The sequence below is a fragment of the Dermochelys coriacea genome, chromosome 6, assembly GCF_009764565.3.
Source record: "Dermochelys coriacea isolate rDerCor1 chromosome 6, rDerCor1.pri.v4, whole genome shotgun sequence".
NCBI lineage: Eukaryota > Metazoa > Chordata > Testudines > Dermochelyidae > Dermochelys > Dermochelys coriacea.
Window position 1 is genome coordinate 102,152,957 of NC_050073.1, and position 20,254 is coordinate 102,173,210.

General features: G+C 41.8%; 1 protein-coding gene across 6 annotated transcripts in view; it reads right to left on the minus strand.

Moving 5' to 3' along the window:
* The window catches only part of ATG2B (autophagy related 2B), an 85,980-nt gene that overhangs the window by 23,451 nt on the left and 42,275 nt on the right, over positions 1-20,254 (minus strand). For 3 of the 6 annotated variants that reach the window (XR_006281972.1, XM_043516337.1, XM_043516339.1), the window contains exons 21-30: positions 19,872-20,022; positions 18,827-19,026; positions 12,397-12,477; positions 8,548-8,654; positions 8,228-8,320; positions 4,455-4,525; positions 2,647-2,723; positions 2,140-2,310; positions 1,371-1,512; positions 348-550 (exon numbers count right to left, since the gene is read on the minus strand). Coding sequence is in view for 5 of the 6 variants with exons in the window: in XM_043516337.1 (XP_043372272.1) it covers positions 348-550; positions 1,371-1,512; positions 2,140-2,310; positions 2,647-2,723; positions 4,455-4,525; positions 8,228-8,320; positions 8,548-8,654; positions 12,397-12,477; positions 18,827-19,026; positions 19,872-20,022 (1,296 nt within the window). In the remaining variant the exon portion in view is untranslated. The remainder of the gene's footprint in view (positions 1-347; positions 551-1,370; positions 1,513-2,139; positions 2,311-2,646; positions 2,724-4,454; positions 4,526-8,227; positions 8,321-8,547; positions 8,655-12,396; positions 12,478-18,826; positions 19,027-19,871; positions 20,023-20,254) is intronic. The other 3 variants (XM_038404401.2, XM_043516338.1, XM_038404400.2) reach the window with 3 other exon arrangements.

The window sequence follows — 20,254 nt, forward strand, 5'->3', positions numbered from 1 at the left end:
AAGTGACAATCATAATAGAAGAGGACCAAATAACATTTTTATATATTATATATATATTATGGTATATTTGTTGTCATTATTCCTGGGAGGAACAATGCTTGACGTGAATTCTCAGGTTTATTCCAAAAAATTGCTACATATCTTTTATATGAATAGTGGGGCTTCCTGCAAAATGGCAACATTTCAAAGATAATGAAATATAAGAAATATTCTCCCCTCCATACCCCTACTGACCACCCATCAATGTCAGCAGATAGTTGGTAGAAAGTTACAAAATCTAAAGGGACAGGTCTTAAATGTACTTTCCTCAATCTGTCTTAGATTTCTTAATATTAGGAGCTTCTTACAGAAACAACAGCTTTGGGTGCAAAAAGAATACAGAAGTCATCATTTTCAGTAGGTATGTCTCCCATCGCCTCTTTAATCAGATGGTGAGTGAATGAAGTGTATGTGGGACTTGGCTCTTGTGAGATGTTCCCACTTTCATCTGGAAACAGGAAGAGATCTGAGCAAGCTGGTTCCTGGGTTTGAGATTTTTCATCCAAGATTCCTGACATAAAAAAGGCCATTTCAATAAAAATATCTTTATAAGATACACACAAGATTAAATGACTGAAATTGTGATATTTAGAATAGCTCTAAAATTAAGTGTTAAAACAATCAGAAATAAAATATGCATATTATCTGGCTAATACATTCCTAGCATAAAACAAACCCATCTTTCTAAAATTAATCTACTATTAAGATTCAAAACAGAGAACCCATGGAAACTGTCTTTACTACATAAAAACTGAAGATCTCATAATCAAATGAGACTCTTGACATGACAGCAACCAATGTCTAATCTTCCATTCCTTAGCAATAGACTTGAGAACATAGCCTCTCATCTTTCCCGTCACATTTTACAATACAATATCCTTAACCAATTTCAAATTGGTATTTAATTCTTACCATGGCAAAAAAAAAAAATCACAGTCCTCCTACCTAATCAATTACCTTGTTCTTTCTCTTAACGGTTTCTCCCTAGATCACTTTCCTGAAACTAAGTTGTTCCTTTGATACTGTAGACTACTACTCCATCCTCCTGGACTGCCTCAACTGCTATGAATGAGCTCCTGGTTTCCTACTTGATGTAGTATGCCTTATCACTTTATGTCTTCCCAGATCCCTAATGCACTGAGTCCCACATGGTCAAATTCATTGACTACTGTTCTAACTACCTGCTCTTATTCTACTACATATATCTGAATTTAACCTTAAGTTGCTACTTCTGCAATATTGGCATTAAGACTAAAATCTGATATTGAAAATCTGACTGATATCGGATAGAAAATTTTGAAAGGTTAAATGTGATTCTAGGCTTCTTCTACCGTTAGATTGTGGCCTAATGGGGGAAGCAGCTTGATGGATCTCAATTTCCTCCATAGCATCACTCATCAAATCCCGTAAAATCTGTTGTTCTGCTTCAGCAAGGACTAGTCCTTGGGAAGATGGTCGGCTAGAGGCATCTGCCTACAAACAGAAGAACTATATAAAGTTACAGTTATAAAGAAACTGAAGCACTGTGCTTAACAAGTATTTATGAATATGATTTTTGCTTTCATGGTTTGGTATTCCAGTGTAAAACCACAGTGTGGAAGATAATTGCATTTTAAAATAAACATGTAAACTGGGGCTATACTCTAGGTTACCCAGGCAAAAAAGGTTTTAGCAAACGTTTTGAAGGTCTGTAACATCACTGTTGAGTGTGAATACACACTGTATTAGAGAAATGCCTAGGTGTCGCAGTGTTTGAAATAGCCATATGTGGACAGGCATATACATGTCCTAGAATCTTGTCTTCAAAATGAGAATTAAGTGTATCAGGATGGTATTTAAGGGATTTTGTACTGTTGATCTTACATGTTATGAGTGCTAAGAAGAAAGGAAAAATTATTGCAAAAAGCAATTACTGTGAGAACTGCTTCAGAGACATTAAGCCCACAAAAAGTTAAGTATTTGTGGGAAAAGCTCTATAAAAAGTATATATTAATTGTTATTACTATGATTATTATTGTGGAAAGCACAGCTAATGTGTCTGATTAGGAAATGTGATGATGGTAGTGTTAGGTAAGTTAGTGTTCCTTTGCCATTTCATACCTTGGTTTTCCGCTTGATGACTCCAGGTTTAATCTCTGTCTTGCTAGGTGGATGCAAATCGCCATAACTCGCAATATACTGTATAAGATTCATTAGCGCAGCACAAGAATCTGAGCATGTTCGGATATGGATTACATCACTGGAACTGTGTAGCTCAAAGCGTGGCTTAAGATAGGCAGCAACAACACAATGTCAGAAATCTATCCAAGATCAATTTAACTTTCCATATGAAGAGTATACACAGATTTACTGTTGACTAGATTACTTAGTTGTCTGATCATTCAATATAAAAGCTTTAGAAACAGAGCATAATTTATAAATTACTTTAGAACCTGAAATCTCACAATCTGATGATGAGAGAAGGGATGTTTTAAAACTGTTAAGTAGGATTTGATCCTAAATGTGATGTAAGCTTTTCAAAATGTTTTAAAATCAAAATACAAAATATGTATTTTTATCATTTAGGATTAACATTCTAATTTTATTCTTTCTATTTTAAGTACTTACTCTCTCCCCATCAGAACCAGGTTTTACTGCTGTTATGGTGAGTTCCAAGAGTCCCATATCCATAACACGAATATAATCTGAAAGTCCAAATGAATATTTTAAACCCTGCTCAACATCAAATGTCATCTTAAATTCTGTTTGTTTGTTTTTTAAATCATCATATTATTAATCTCTGTTAAGAAGCATAATGAACTAAATTTTGTTTGTTTTGGTCTTGTCAACACACTTTATGCTTCTATGTTGCCTTACCTCAGAGGAGATCTCTGGGCTCAATCCTCAGCTATTTCTGGTTTACATTTGGTGCAGCTGAGTGAAGAAGAGAATGGTGGCTTTAAGCCACCTGTCCATTTCCCCAGTTCTTGGCCAGATGGGGCCAAAACAAGGTTTACTCTGACAGCTAAGAATCAAGTAGAGCACTGCACGCCCTGCCCGACCCCTGCCCATGTGTTACGGAGTAGGGTGCCAACAGGTGGCATAAAACAGTGACCTGATAGATCCTTCTTGGAGCTGAACCGGCATACCAGTTCTAGGCTAGTGCCCTAACCACTTCCTCAGAAACAGCCCTTTAAATACCTTAACACACAAGCAAGCTTCTTGATTTTTGCTTTTTATTTTGTTCAAAATTTCCTGTGAATTTATTTATGTTTATCACAAAAAAGTAAAAAAAAATGGGGTGAAAATCAGTGGAAAAATTTAACTTCAGTTTTCTGGGTAAATATCAGCATTAATATTGGGGGATGGGAGGACAGAAAAAAAGCAAATAGAGAAAAGTAAGAATACTTCTGACTTGGCTCTCTGCTCCAGAAGGAGAGATGGTGGCTCAGTAACTTGAGTGGCCCAGGAGGAGAGATGGTGGCCCAGGTTACTGAGCTGCCACCTCTCCTTCCAGAATGGATCCAAAGTGGAAGAGGTGAAGGAGGCAAGGACACCATCTCCTCACACCTCTTCTGCTTATGGGCCTGCTCTGAAAGGAGAGACGGTATCACAGTTAACAGGGAGGCCCATGTTACCAATCTCTCCTTTTGGAGCAGGAAGCCAGGTCTGGAGGGACAAGGGGGTTCTCAGCTGCCATCTCTCTTTCTGGAGTGGGGAGCTGGGTCTGGGGAATTCTCACACTTCTTTTTTTAGGACTCTAGCATGGATGTATACATACGCATGTTCATGCACACGTGTATCTTCCACTACATTGCCTTGAAAGGTATGTTGTGGAGGGGATGCTGATCATTGTAACGATGGATATATGTCTGTAGGTTTTGCATGTGTACTGGTTGGGTCTGGTACCGCTTGACTGTGGAGAGCTTGCTTCTGATAATGAGCTTAGAGAGGCTAGTGGGCTGTTTGAAGGCCAAAAGAGGGGGTTCAGGAAAGATTTCTTTCAGGATGGGGTCCCTTTGAGTATTGATTTTAGTTGTTTGATGATATCCCATATGGGTTCCAGTATGGGGTGGTAGATGACAACTAGGAGTGTGCGGACGGAGCGGATTTTATTTCTGCATTGAACCTGGAGGTTCTATGGAAAGGGCCACCCAAATGCTCCAAGAGAATCTGCCAGAACCATACAGAAAAGAATTTTTATTTCCTTGTTCTGTGACATGACCCTGCACATACAGTTTAAAATTACACTGGTCACGTTTTTCTGTTATACTACATTACACACTCAAGTCTAACCTGCTCCTCACTATAAACCCAGCTCTCTTCTCCAGTAGCCTATTGGACTGTTTTTAATATTTCTGTAGATTTCTTTAAATTCTGAAAGCTATATTTATAAGGTTAGCATATGGTTATTATTGCTTCTAAAACACCCTTACCTCTCTGCAGATTCACTGTAACAGTGTTACACTTGTCGGACAAATGCAAAGCAGCCTCATCCAAGATTATTCTACAGGAGAAAAATAGGAAACAAAAATTCCAGGTTAAAAACTGTGCACTTCACACAAAGTAAATTATATGACATTATTAAATAAAAAGCCAGAACATATTTAAATCGCAACATTTTTACTCTCCATTGTAACAGTTTTTAATAACTATCCTTTCATCTGGCTGTAAGGACATGGAGACTATTATTGGAGAATAAAATAATTTTAATTTTTACTATCATCAATTTAACCTTTTGTGGGGTTGTAAATTATCCAGAGCTACATGTAGTCTCCCTAGATCAGAGGTCCCCAAACTGTGGGGCACTGTCCCCAGTCTTCGTGCAGCTTTGCTCCTGGCCCCGCACCAGCCCCCAGCCTTGGCCACTGGCTGCGGCTCCATTCCCGGCCTGCGGCTGAGGCCCACCCCACACTGCGGCCCCAGCCTCAGCCCCCGTACTCCTGTCCACATCAGTCTCCTGCATCTCCCCAGAGCAGGGGCCCTGCTCCTGGTCCCAGTGGGGCACGGATAGGGTGTGTGTGCGGGGGTGACCCTCAAACGTTTGGGGATCGCTGCCCTAGAGCCTTCTGGGAATAATGAGTAGATTCCTTGGAAGGCAATATAGTTAGGCTAACCTTTCCTTTATTATATTATGGCAGAGGTTTAAAATATTTTTAACAACGTAACATTTATTTCCAGAATACAGCACTATTACAAGACCATTTAAAAGGATACCACAAAAGGAACAGGTGATATAAAACAGGCTTTAAATCCAATAAAAATACTAAAGAACCAATACTCAAGTAAAAATAGGGGAATAACAATATTAATTTAGGATGAGCTATAACCATTAAGTATTTCTTTATCTACTATTCAACCTGACCTAAGCAAATCCTTGTTCTAAAGATCTGAAGATGCCATCGTGCTCAGCAGCCCACACACAAACACCTGATTTTACAATATTTTTCAAGCATATTTAAAGGTGTCACAACAACGATTAGCAGTAGGACAAACAATCCACTTAAGAACAATGGATTTAAGTAAACCAAGGGATTATATTGAAGCAAAGTATAATACATAGTCTGGAATAGATGCAATTCTCCACTTAAGGAGAACATTTTCTCCATAAAAGACAGAAAAAATGGTTACTAACCTTTCTGTAACTGTTGTTCTTTGAGATTTGTTGCTCATGTCCATTCCACGTTAAGTGGCGTGCGCACGCTGAGTGCACAGTTGATGGAAATTTTTCCCTCAGTGGTATCTGTTGGACAGGCTCTAGTACCCTCTGATGCCACGCATGCATGTACCGGTATAAGGGGCCTGGCCAGCTCCACACCTTCTCAGTTCCTTCTCACAGGCTAACTCCAAAAGGGTGGGTTGTGGAACGGACATGAGCAACACATCTCGAAGGAAACACTTACAGAAAGGTTAGTAGCCACTTTTTCTTCTTCAAGTGCTTGCTCGTGTCCATTCCACATTAGGTGACTCCCAAACAGTACCTTAAGAGGTGGGCTCAGAGTTCACGGACATGAGGATTGCAACACTGCTCTACCAAACCTGGAATCATCTCCAGCCTGCTGGGTGATGGCATAGTGGGATGAAAAAATATGCACCGAGAACCAGGTCGCCGCTCTGCAAATATCTGGATTGGCACCTGGGCCAGAAACATTGCTGAGGAAGCTTGAGCTCTCATCGAGTAGGCAGTGCAGATGGCAGGAGATGGAGCACCCATCTGCTCATAGCACAAGTGAATGCATGCCTAACGTCCAAAGTGTGGAGAACTGCTCCTCCCTATTCTTGAGTGGTTTCGGAAAAATACTGGCAGGAAAATATTGCAGTTTCACGCTAATCAGGCTACTTTCAGAAGGAATGCGGGATTGGGGTCGAAGCTGAACCTTGTCCTTAAAGAACACTGTATACAGGGGTTCTGATGTAAGGGCTCTGATCTCCAAGACCCTCCTGATCAAGGTAATCGCTACCAGGAAGGCAACTTCCAGGAGAGGTCCAACAAGGGGAATGATGCCAACAGCTCAAAGGGAGGGCCTGTGAATCTTGACAGGACCAGGTTTAGGTCCCATGGGGGAATGGGTTCACGAATCTGCAGGTATAGTCTAAGCCCCTGAGGAAGTGCATGGACATTCTGTGAGGAAAAAAACAAACTCCCATCCACTGGAGGGTGGAAGGCTGAGATGGCTGCTAGATGTACCTTAACTGACGAGATGAGTAGGCCCTGATGTTTCAGATGAAGCAGATACCTTTACAGTCTGTGCTGGAGTAACCAAGAAGGTGAGATGCCCCACTGGGACAACCAAACAGAGAAATGCTTCCACTTGGCGAGGTAAGTCACACTAGTAGATGGTGTCCTACTACCTAGCAATACATGGCAGACTTGCTCCAAACAGACCAGCTCTGCTGGGTTTAACTATGGAGCTTCCATATGGTCAGGTGGAGTGCCTTGAGGTTCGGGTGGAGCAATCAGACACAATTACGCAAGATCAGGTCTGAAAGGGAGGGAGCGGCATGGGGGTCACTACGGACAGATCCAATAACACTCCGACCAGTGCTGGCATGGCCATGCTAGGGCCACAAGAATAACCTTCTTTCTGTCGTGCTTGGCTTTGAGTAAGACTGTGCATGACAGAAATGGGAGAAAATGCATAGAACAGGTGCTTTGTCCAGGAGAGCAGGCATCTGTGAGCAGGCATCCGTGAGCAAGCCTGGGCTACTCCTGCATAGAGATCAAAACTACTGACACTTTCTGTTTTGCCCAGTTGCAAATAGGTCTCTGAGGGGAATCACCCGCTGCTGGAAGATGATCCTGACTATATCAGGATGAAGGGACAACTCATGGTGAGAGGAGAAAGATCTGAGGTGATCTGCCAGATTGTTCTCAGCTCCTGGAAGGTGAGAAGCTTCAATGTGGATCGAGTGCTTTACGCAGAATTCCCATAAGTAAATGGCCTCTTGACACAAGAGGAAGAACATGCTCCTTCTTGCCTGTTGATGTAAACGTGGTTGCCATTTGTCCGTAAGGACTTGCACAACCTTGCCTGCAATCTGGGATAAAAACATGCTAGGTGGACCCCTCTGTGCTCTCTGACATTTATATACAAGGATAGTTCCTCCTGGGACCACAGACCTTGATTCCTGAGGTGCTCGAGGTGAGCCCCCCAACCTAGCTTGTATGCATTCAAGATTAGGGCTACTGAAGCGTAGGGATTGACAAAGCCTACCAACCAGGGGTCTCTCCACCGATCGAGGAAGGCGAGGACCTGGCGGGAACTGTAAGCACCAAGTCCAAAGAGCGCTAGAGCCAGCCCGATGGATACCATTGAAGGAAAAATCTCTGGCAACTGTGCATGTGGTATGCCACACCACCTAACATGGAATGGACATGAGTAAGCACTCGAAGAAGAAATAAAGGCTACAATGGTTATGTGAAAAGAAAAGGAGTACTTGTGGCACCTTAGAGACTAACAAATTTATTAGAGCATAAGCTTTCGTGAGCTACAGCTCACTTCATCGGATGCATTTGGTGGAAAAAACAGAGGAGAGATTCCGATGAAGTGAGCTGTAGCTCACGAAAGCTTATGCTCTAATAAATTTGTTAGTCTCTAAGGTGCCACAAGTACTCCTTTTCTTTTTGCGAATACAGACTAACACGGCTGCTACTCTGAAACCAATGGTTATGTGAGCGTCCATATTTTATGAACACTCTAATTTATACCTGAGAGTAGAAGAGGACTTATCCAGTGCAACATTACTGGAAATGCTGAAAGTTTCAACAGTAAGTAGAGATCTGGTTGGCAAAAACAAAGGCCTAACAACAAAAAAGGAGAAAAAATATTAATACATCCTACATATTTTAGAAATGCAACAATGCAATCTTAAAGGTTGATCAAGAGAACTATTTTTAGTTATAAAATTTTCTTTAAAACAAGCCTGCACAAATATGCATTTTGATATGTAAACTGGAGTATTCCTAAAGAGTATCTAACTAAACAGTTACTGCACCATAAGAGACAAACACACATTCATTTTATTTACCTGTAATCAAGAGCACAACTCCAGAGGTGTATATGAAAAGTTGTAATGGAAGCTGGAGGACTATATCCCAAAACAGGCTCATCAGAAATATTCAAAAAATATAAAATCTACAAATCACAAAAATATGATTATGATCTTTCAATATATGCTAGTTTAGTAAACATGGATTTTTAAAAGAGAGAATCCTTAATACATACTATAACAAAATGTTTGAGAGAGAAAAGGAGGAGGAGAAACTCAAAATATTACAGGGGCATTTACTCAGTAGTTGAAAGGAAGGGAGAGTGTTCCATGTAAAAAGGGCAGAACGTGTGAGAATGAAACCCCCAAACTGTTGACAGTAGGAATGGAAACCTTTTAATCCAACCCCACAACTACAGAAATGCATGTTAGTTCCGACATAAGGATGCAAGAACTTAAGAATGGCCACACTGGATCAGACTAATGGTCCATCTAGTCTAGTAACCTGTCTTCCAACAGTGGCCAATGCCAGATGCTTCAAAGGTAATCAACAGACAAAGGCAATCATCAAATGATCCATACCCTGTTGTTCAGTCCCAGCATCTGGTAGCCAGAGGCTTAGGGACACCCAGAGCATGTGGTTGCGTCCCTGATCATCTTGGCTAATAGCTATTCATGGACCTATCCTCCATGAATTTACGTAATTCTTTTTTGAATCCAGTTATAGTTTTGGCTGTCACAACAGCCCTTGGCAATGACTTCCACAAGTTGACTATTGTTTGTTTTAAACCTGCTACCTATTAATTTCATTGGGTAACCCCTGGTTCTTGTGTTATGTAAAGAGGTAAATAACACTTTCTTATTCACTTTCTCCATATCATTCATGATTTTATAGAATCATAGAAGATCAGCGTTGGAAGGAACCTCAGGAGGTCATCTAGTCCAACCCCTGCTCAAAGTAGGACCAATTCCCAACTAAATCATCCCAGCCAAGGTTTTGTCAAGCCTGACCTTAAAAACTTCTAAGGAAGGAGATTCCACCACCTCCCTAGGTAACGCATTCCAGTGCTTCACCACCCTCCTAGTGAAAAAGATTTTCCTAATATCCAACCTAAACCTCCCCCCACTGCAACTTGAGACCATTACTCCTTGTTCTGTCATTCGCTACCACTGAGAACAGTCTAGATCCATCCTCTTTGGAACCCCCTTTCAAGTAGTTGAAAGCAGCTATCAAATCCCCCCTCATTCTTCTCGTCCACTGTAACCCCTAGGTCCTTTTCTGCCGAACTGCTGCTTAGCCATTCCGTCCCTAGTCTGTGGCGGTGCATAGGATCTTTCCGTTCTAAGTGCAGGACTCTGCACTTGTCCTTGTTGAACCTCATCAGATTTCTTTTGGCCCAATCCTCTAATTTCTCTACGGCCCTCTGTATCCTATTCCTATCCTCCAGCGTATCTACCTCTCCTCCCAGTTTAGTGTCATCTGCAAACTGCTGAGGGTGCAATCCATGCCATCCTCCAGATCATTAATGAAGATATTGAACAAAACCGGCCTGAGGACCGACCCTTGGGGCATTCCACTTGATACTGGCTGCCAACTAGACATGGAGCCATTGATCACTACCCCTTGAACCCAACATTCTAGCCAGCTTTCTATCCACCTTATAGTCCATTCATTCAGCCTATACTTCTTTAACTTGCTGGCAAGAATACTGTGGAAGACCATGTCAAAAGCTTTGCTAAAGTCAAGGAATAACACGTCCACTGCTTTGCAGAGCCAGTTATCTCGTCATAGAAGGCAATTAGATTATCTGTCGGGCATGACTTGCCCTTGGGGAATCCATGCTGACTCTTCCTGATCTGTTTCCTCTCCTCTAAGTGCTTCAGAATGGATTCCTTGAGGATCTGCTCCATGATTTTTCCAGGGACTGAGGTGAGGCTGACTGGCCTGTAGTTCCCCGGATCCTCCTCCTTCCCTTTTTTTAAAAGGAAGGGGGGCTTGCCATGGAGGAAGGGGGGCTTGCCATGGGGCAGCCTGAGCCCCCCAGGGGACACGTCCCCTACACCCAGCTCAGTGGCAGAGATCCAAGGTGCCTATTAAACTACAGCAGCTGATGCACTGGTTATCACTGCCACTCAGAAAACGGTCACTCCCCCCCATCACCTGTGCGTGCGCAGCGCGCACCCCGCCCCCCCCACACTGGGGACCCACTAACAGTGGTTGGAAATAAATTAAGACGACAGAGCAGACCCCTCCGCTGAGCCCAGCTCCTGCCAGCAGCCAAGACGCAGACAGATCGTCGCTCTCCCTCTCCCCGCTGGCTCCTGGCTGGAAAGAGCTCTGGGGAGAGGGTGATGGGGAGGCCCAGGAAGGAGCCGTGTTGCTCTGCAGGGGGTCATGTCCCAACTAGGAGGCTCACAGGCTCCCCTTAGCAGCAGAGTCCCAAGAACCAGCTCACGGCTGCGTGGTGGTAGCCAGCGTCCCAGCGGGCTACCTGCCCTCCCCTGTGCCCCGGAAGGAGGCCTCTCCTCTAGCCACCACTTTGTCCAGCCTGAGTTTCTTCAGCTTCTCCACCAGGTTCCAGCTGAAGATGTTGCTCTTGTTCTGGGATCTGGTAGGCCCAGGGGCCCTGCCATCATCCAGCCCGGGGGCCCTTGGAAAAGGCTTAGCCAAATATGAACCTCCCAGAGACCTTCCCCCCAGGCTGTCCCACTGCTCCCTCAAGCGGGGGGGGGGACGGGACGGGAGGTCTCTGGGTGGCTCAGGCTTGGCTCAGCCATTGACCTCGATCATATCCCCACTTAGTAATCTACATTATTCCCGCCTCCGCCCACTAATTTGGTCTGAACCACTACTCCTGCTAAGTTTTTACTATTAGGAAAATTCTCTCTCTTATCTAAACTTGCCCATCTTTAGTTGAAAAGTCAACATTTCTTGTAATACTATTTGAGTTTACTCCTCTACATTTTTTCCCTTCAAGTATTTGTTCTCAGCCAGCACAAACCCCCCATCCCTTAATTTAAGCTACAAAAGTTACATTTCTTCAAACTTCACTCATGTATGATGCATTCCATCATTTTCTTTGCAGCTCTTGCCCCCCTAGTTTCTTGCTATCCTTTTTATAAAGAGGTACCACCCAAAGGTATTCCAGGTAAGGCTCTCACTTCAGTTCTGCATACTCAAGAATTTTCTCTCTTGTCATATACTGAACCTTTATATTCACACATCTCAATATAGCCTTTTATTCTGCTGCAGCCTGGCATTACAGGCTTATATTTAATCAGTCATTCACTCTTGCTCCAAAGTTTTTTATTCCAACTACTACTATTCAAACGAGTTGTGGGAAAGAGATAGGAGAGAAGTGATTTAAGAAATTAAATGAGTAGATGGAAATGAAAACAGTTATAGAGTTGCCGATCTGAAGTGGATAGAGTCCCTTAATAGCCTTTTTTTTCCAGTTGAGAATTATTTATATTATTGGATTCAGAGGTGGACATGAAAATGGTGAACGTAATCAAGCACTGGAGTGTTGAGATCTTCTACCTAATAGTGAGAGAGCAGTTTGAGGTCAACATTCTGGATTTCCTGAAGTTGAAAGGGTAGGATTCAGAATGATACTAGTAGAAGGAATCGTTGCAAATGAAATGAAAAATAATGAACACAGATAAGCATTTCACAAGATCAAACTCTAGAAATGCTCTGGAGGCAAGAGGGGAAAGAATGTCAAAGGACAGCAATAACACTTCTGAGAACACAGTAAGATCGTGATATTGAATCAAACAAAAAGCCAAAAGACAAAGATTTTTCATGAAGGATCAGTTCAATCTTTAAAACAATCAGTAGTAAAACTGAAATTAAACATGAAATCAAGAAAATTACATTAACCTGACCTGTTCATGCCAGCTTAGACCTGAAGGCAATACTCTGTGCTGGAGAGTGGCTCCTCTCAGCCCAACAGCAACTAGAAATTCCTGCATAGAAAAATTATGCAAATTAGTATATATGTTTTGAGATTTGGCACTTTGAACTGTGGTTTTATCTTGTTCCCATTTAAGTCAACAGCAGGACTCCCATTGCCTTCAAGGGGACATGACTGGGTCATAAGTCTGAATTCAGAAATATATTATTTCAAGATAAACACTATGCACCTACAGTCGTGTCATTGAAATCATGGTTAACACAGTCTAACCTTTTTCGTAAAAATTATATTTTATGAATATCAAACCACTGTCATTCAGGGGTGCTGTTCTAAACAGTAATGTGAAGACCAAAATAGGCCAGGAAGTTACACTGTAATGAACAAACAGAATACACAATAGTCTTTAAAAGGAGTAGATTTTTCTAGTTTTAAAGTAATAACATAACCACCTATCTGTATGTACACATAGCATCTTTTGCCCTGAAGTATCCCAAGGCACTTTACAGATTATATTCACGGGGATCGTTCAAAAATGACTGACATGCAACCACATCTAGGGTGGAATCTGGCAGCCATTCTAAGAGAAGCCACAAAGTGACTGGCTGTTTTTTTTTTTTTTAAATAATGTTCTGCAGTTCTTCCTCTTCTGCTTTGTTGATCATAGGGTCTTTCTGTCTTTTGCTTCAAAAAAGAACTCCTTTGTGTACTGCTTCATCAACGAGCTTGTTCTCAAAATACTTAGAGAGACAATTACGTGTTCAATTTGGCTTTCTACTCTATAATCCACAAACATCATCTAGCTATAGTACTGCATGCCAAAAATCTTTAGAAGTCCAAAGATACATATGACGCAAAAGTTACAGTGAGACCTTATGAAGGATCAATTTTACATCTGATAGTTGGGTCTGAAAGAAAATCTATCCAGGCCCAGATACAATGTAGCTGCTTTTATCCTTGGAGAAAGGCAGACGCTACCTCATTTTAAACCATACAGCAATTTCTAACCCAAACTCCAAGGGCTCCTTAGACAACAGGTCTACTTTTGAAGAAACCATCATTTCAATAACTAAATAGGCAACAGTCAAATCACATGCTGATTTTAACTTAGGCATCAGATAGAAAATTTTTGATTATCTCTACAATTCTCTTATTTGCTCCCACCCTGACTTAACCACATTTCCTATAACTGGATGGAAAGTACTCGCTGTTGTCTCACTTTCCATTTCATGAGTCACTTACTTCAGAAGTCTCTGAATGTCCTGCATTAATACCTAAGGCAACAGAACATGAGCTCACACTGGTACAGAGGAAAGAGCTTTTCCTGGTTTCTTCCTCTCCAGGGCTGGAGGCTCAAACTCCTCTACAGATAAGATGATCTGAGGCTACTAGATTTTCCCTTTTTTATGAGTGACACAACTTTTCTTCCTTTAGAGAGAGATTAGACTTATACAACCTTTTTGCTAGTTCCCATTTATCCTTAGATTTTGCTGATTCACTGTGGACTGAGAACTGAAGTCAAGTTCTGACCTGAATTTTCCCTTTTCCTCTTTTCTTGTGCTTAATGTTGAATTGGGGAGGGCTTAGTGCTCATCAACGAGCTTGACATCGAGGGGTCACTCCCTACTCTGTGTTGAGAAGATTCCCTTATTTTAAAAAAACTGGTTAAGATCTAAATACTTCCACTTCAATAAAGTATTTGACATGGTATTACATGGGAAATTATTCGTCAAATTACAGAAGATGGAGATTAGTACAAGAATTCTAAGGTGGGGTGAGGAACTGGCAATGGGTTGTGCTGAAAGGTGAACTCTTGAACTACAGGGAGTTTACTAATGGAGTTCCTCAATGAATACTTGGGACCAATCTTATTCAATATTTTTATTAATGGTGGCATGTATGCGAGTGAACTTTTCTGATAATACAAAAGTTGGGAGGTGTCATCATTAGAGAGAAGGATTAGGATATTATACAGGAATATCTGGATGACCTTGAAGACTAAAAGGAACAGAAATGGGTTGAAATTCAATAGTACAAAGTTCATGGCCATGTACCTAGGGCCTAATAATAAGAATTTCCGCTATAAGCTGGGGGTTTAACAGTTGGAAGAGGCAGAGGAAGAGAGAGACCTGGGTGTGTTGATTGATCACAGGATGACTATGAGCCACCAATGTGGTGTGGTTGTGAAAAAAGCAAATACTATCCTAAGACTTATCAGGTGAGGCATTTCTAGTAGAAATAAAGAATTTAATGCAATTTTATAAAGCACTGGTAAGATCTTATTTGGAATACAGTGTACAATTTTGGTTACCCATGTTCAAGCTAGATTAATTCAATTTACAACGGGTGCAGAGAAGAGCAACTATGATGATCAGAGGAATGGAATACCTATCTGACAAGAGGGGACAAAAAGAGCTTGGCTTGTTTAGCCTAGCAAAATGAAGGCTGAGAAGGGATATGATTGCTTTCTATAAATACACTGGGAAAGGGGTGGGAGAAGTCAACACCAGGGAGCGTGAAGAACTATTTAAACTAAAGGACAATGTTGGCACAAGAAGAAATAGGTATAAACTGGCCATGAACAAATTCACGCTGGAAATTAGAAGAGGGTTTCTAACCATCAGAGGAGTGAGGTTCTGGAACAGCCTCCAAATAGGAGTTGTGGGGGGCAAACAATTAGTTAATTTAGTTTTCAGAGACAGCTGGACAAATTTATGAATGGGACTGTATAACATGGTTGCTTGTGATGGGGATGGGGGCGGGGGAGCAAAGCTCAGCCCTGAAGGTGCCCTTCTGGTTTATGTCTTATGCTCCTAAAATCTCATGCCTAAAGGCTTCAGCTGGTTGCCTGTAGTGGGTCTGGATGGGATTCTCTTTTTCCACCCACATATTCTGTGTTTGTGCTCTGAGGGGGCACTAAGCATTCTTGTTCTCTCTCTTGGGAGCTTAGTTGGCTGATTGACTACCATATGTGGAGTTGGGAAGTTTGGTCCTACTTATTGTCTTCCTGTGGCATATAATAGTTTAGTTTCCTGAGGGCTGTAATACTTTGGTCTAATTTCGGTTTTTAGTTTTAGTGCGGGTACTGGATGGTGTCGGTGGCTTGTCATATATGGGAGGTCAGTGCGACTGGCTGTAACCCATGTTCACCATTTTTATAAGACTATCATAAATTTTGTACAGAGTATGCCTTGGGAGGTATCATTTTGAAACTCATAATATACTGAACATTGACAGGGTAAAATATGTATCAACATTGTATGTAAAGTTAGAAGATTCTACTGTATAACATAACTGTATCATGTTCCAAATTTAAGAAAAGCAAGCCCAAACCAGTTTTTCAGAGAAAAAAAGATATCTGGCTGGGGCTCCAGTGTATCAGCATAATCAGATGAACTATATTATAGACTATCATCTAGTTAAATGGCCATTCTTCAGCAGGAAGAACAGTGAAAGCAAGAACTTTGCATACTGACAATAGAACTGGGAGTTCCCATGTAAACAGAGTGGCTGTCGCCTGAACTCCAGCTGGAGGTAATCTCAAAGAGGGAAGAATGGCATAAGAATGGAGGACACACAGAACACAAATTACCTCTCTCCCTCCATCTATACTCATGACAGCTACAATATTTGAAAGACAAAGGAAGCGTCATTGAACTGGGAAAGGGGGGGTCCTGGCTGAAGCAATCCAGCCAGACTGCTGTAAGTCTTTGGTGAAAACAAACCTTTTTGCTTTTAAGTTCACTAGCTTGTTAAGTTAGGCATTCATTTGCATCTTTTTATTTTCTTTGTAACCAATTCTGACTTCTATGCCTTATTACTTGTAATCGCTTAAAATCTTTCTGCAGTTAATAAATTTGTTTTATTGTTTTACCTAAACTATTGTGTGTTTGGATTGAAGAGTTGGGAACCTCCACTTGAGATAACAGGGACTGTGCATATCATTTTCCATTAATTAAATGGCAGACTTTATAGAAGCTTGCATTGTCCAGTGGGTGCTGGGCAGTACAAGACATACATTTCTGGCAGAAGGTCTGGGACTAGGAATTTGCTGCCGTCACCCTGTATGCAATTAATGAGTGGCTGGCCAGAGCATTTATATAATACAGCTAAGAGCGATTTTGCATGCTAGAGGCTGTGTGTGAACCGGGTAGGAGTCAAAGCAGTGTAAAAAGCACTCCAGGCTGGAGTACTGAGAAGACACAGCTGTCCAGCAGTCCAGATTGTACCCTTTGGAATGTCACAGACAGATTAGATGAGCTGGTGGTCACTTCTGGCCTTAAAATCTATTTTATTGCTTGCCTTTTCCAGGCAGTGCCCTGTCCCTATCAGAAGCCACTGCAGCACTTCCAGAAATATGGCTTGCTTGTGGTGGATATCACTAAGGAAAGGCACTTACCAAGATGAAGTAAGTAAAGAAGTATGGGCTGGACGAATGGATGATATGGTGGATAGAAATCTGGCTAGATTGTCGGGCTCAACGGGTAGTGATCAATGACTCCATGTCTAGTTGGCAGCAGGTATCAAGTGGAGTGCCCCAAGCGTCGGTCCTGGGGCTGGTTTTGTTCAATATCTTCATTAATGATCTGGAGGATGGTGTGAATTGCACTCTCAGCAAGTTTGCAGATGACACTAAACTGGGAGGAGAGGTAGATACGCTGGAGGGTAGGGACAGGATACAGAGGGACCTAGACAAACTAGAGGACTAGGACAAAAGAAATCTGATGAGGTTCAACAAGGACAAGGGCAGAGTCCTGGACTTAGGACAGAAGAATCCCATGCACCGCTACAGACTAGGGATGGAATGGCTAAGCAGCAGTTTGGCAGAAAAGGACCTAGGGGTTACAGTGGACGAGAAGCTGGATATGAGTCAACAGCGTGCCGTTGTTGCCAAGAAGGCCAAGGGCATTTTGGGATGTATAAGTAGGGGCATTGCCAGCAGATCGAGGGACGTGAGCGCTCCCCTCTATTCAACATTGGTGAGGCCTCATCTGGAGTTCTGTGTCCAGTTTTGGGCCCCACATTACAAGAAGGATGTGGAAAAATTGGAAAACGTCCAGCGGAGGGCAACAAAAATGATTAGGGGACTGGAACACATGACTTACGAGGAGAGGCTAAGGGAACTGGGATTGTTTAGTCTGCGGAAGAGAAGAATGGGGGGGATTTGATAGCTGCTTTCAACTACCTGAAAGGGGGTTCCAAAGAGGATGGATCTAGACTGTTCTCAGTGGTAGCAGATGACAGAATGAGGAGTAATGGTCTCAAGTTGCAGTGGGGGAGGTTTAGGTTGGATATTAGGAAAATCTTTTTCACTAGGAGGGTGGTGAAACACTGGAATGCATTACCTAGGGAGGTGGTGGAATCTCCTTCCTTAGAAGTTTTTACGGTCAGGCTTGACAAAACCTTGGCTGGGATGATTTAGTTGGGGATTGGTTCTGCTTTGAGCAGGATATTGGACTAGATGGCCTCTTGAGGTCCCTTCCAACCCTGATATTCTATGATTCTATGAAGATCAATGGTGGCTAGTGGAGATGCCCTGTAGTTAGAAGCAGTGGCTAAAGCATTAGGAAGGTGACCAATGATCTGTTTCATCATTCTGGGGTCCATGAAGAATGGGAACTACAGGTCTATTGGTGTCCCTGTGCTGGAGGTTGCCAAGACCCTGGCAAAGCTTGAAGCCATTGAGCCCTTGTGATGGTCTGAAGTTGGCTGCCACTGGAGACTTCCTCTTTTTCCATCTCACCTGTGTGCCACTACAAGAACTGTTGGATTCTGGGAGCGGGGTGGGGCAGTAGGAGAGAGAGCAAAGCAGAGCTAGAGCTCTCATCTTCTGCCCATATCAATGAATGCAGGAGCCAAGCCAAATGAACTCCTACCAATGCCAACAGTGAGACTGGAAGTAGGCAGGCAAAGGCTGCTCTTTAGTGTAAAAGATGCAATATTTCCCTACCAGGCAAAGCTGCCAATGAACTGAACACTAAGGGTATAGCTCTTTGTATTTATTCCTGCCTGAAGTGAGAGAATGGCCTCCACAAATGCAAAGCAGAGGTAAAAGAGAGCAAAGAATGGGCAAGAAGGCTAACTGGCCAAAAAATACAGATCCTTTAGATAAAAGCCCCAATAGTGATTAGCATAAGGAAGCACATGAAAAATTGGGCTATGTTGCTAAATAACAGACATAACCACAAGGAATATTGAAGTAGTTTTAAAGTCTAGTAAAGCATTCAGATTTCAATAGCTATTAAACTAACAGTTTAAAAATGACATCGTTCAAAGTTTGTAGTTATTTGTGTTTATCTGAGACCTCTAGAAGAAAGTTGGAATTCTTGTAAATGCTTTTATGTAAATTAGGTGCCTGAAATAATCTAGACAATGCATGAAAGCTTAAAGTTGGAAACACAAACCTTTGTATTGCTCTCCGATTTATTTGACTGTATTTTCACTGCAACAGACAGCATACTTAAACAATCCACTCCCACACCATCTGAAGAAGTCCTACTGAGACCATCTTCTTCGGAAAAATAAATGGTAGGTTCTAACCAGTGTGGATGCGTTGTGTTAGGCAGTCGTATTTCAGATGGAGGGACAACTCCATCCACCACACCTGTATAGAGATTGTAGCTATGGTTATCCGGTGCAGCGGAGATGTTTGTGATTTAGGTAAAACTACTGGAAATCTGGCAAGGAAAACTACCCTTACCTGGCGATAAGATCATTTTAAGTCTCCAGCTAATTACCAGCAATTAACTTTGCCATATTATTAGCAAAAAACAGAAATGAGAGCTCAGACATGAGTGATAGGAAAGTTTCTGCTGTTGTACATCCTCTGTCCCTAGAAGTTAGTGATTGGGAGGCTGGTGAAGATCATGATGCAGAGTGCCAGATGTATGTCATCCCCCCAACTTAACAGAAGCCCTCACACTGAAATTCCCTTAACCTCATTGCCACTCATTTGAGTTACAGGAACAGGAAACCTTAAAACTGACAGGTCCCACTCTCTCCTCCTTGGCTACAATGGAGCCGTCATCCATGGAGACTGGTCACTTTAAAATACTTTATTGGCTGACTGCACTTTAGCCAGCCAGAAAATGACCTAAAACCTACATTAGGATTTCAAGGAGTGCACACAGAATTGTACCCTTTTGGAATTACATGGAAATTAACAAATGAGAATGACACTTTTTGAAAAAGAGACAGTTTTTGCAGATTTGAGAGTTTTGCAAGCCAGCAGTTGCAGAGGTCATTTGAAGCTAGATAGATCCTGAAGCAAACATGTTATTTATTATTTGTATTACTATAGTACCTAGGGACCCTAGTCATGGACCAGAACCCCATTATGCTAAATGCTGTACACAGAGTAAGACGACTGTCCCTGCCCCAAAGAGCCTGTATTTGACTGTTTGTTAATCTTTACTCAAATTTATATCCACTGACATTTTAAGTTCCTACCTTGATGATATAAACTGAGACTGCTAGAATGAAGACAGATGTAATGTTTGTCTTCAAAACCTTCATAATTAGTCACACAGAATAATGAACCACTGTTGAACTCAAACCAGAATTCACCACGCTTGCCTTCCAGAATATTTCCACCATCCTGCTGAAGAAAGAATCAGAAACATATAGCTGTTTGTGGAATTATTGTTGTTGCTTAGGACAGCGTAATATAACCTGTCACTTGCTACCATACAGCTCTCCTCTCCTTGTATTTAATTTTCCTAACATCAAATATGAAGTAATCAAAAATGTTTAAACATAGAATCATAGTCAGATGCATCCTTAACGATATCATTAAGATAGTGATACTCTAATATCTGAAAGACACTCATATG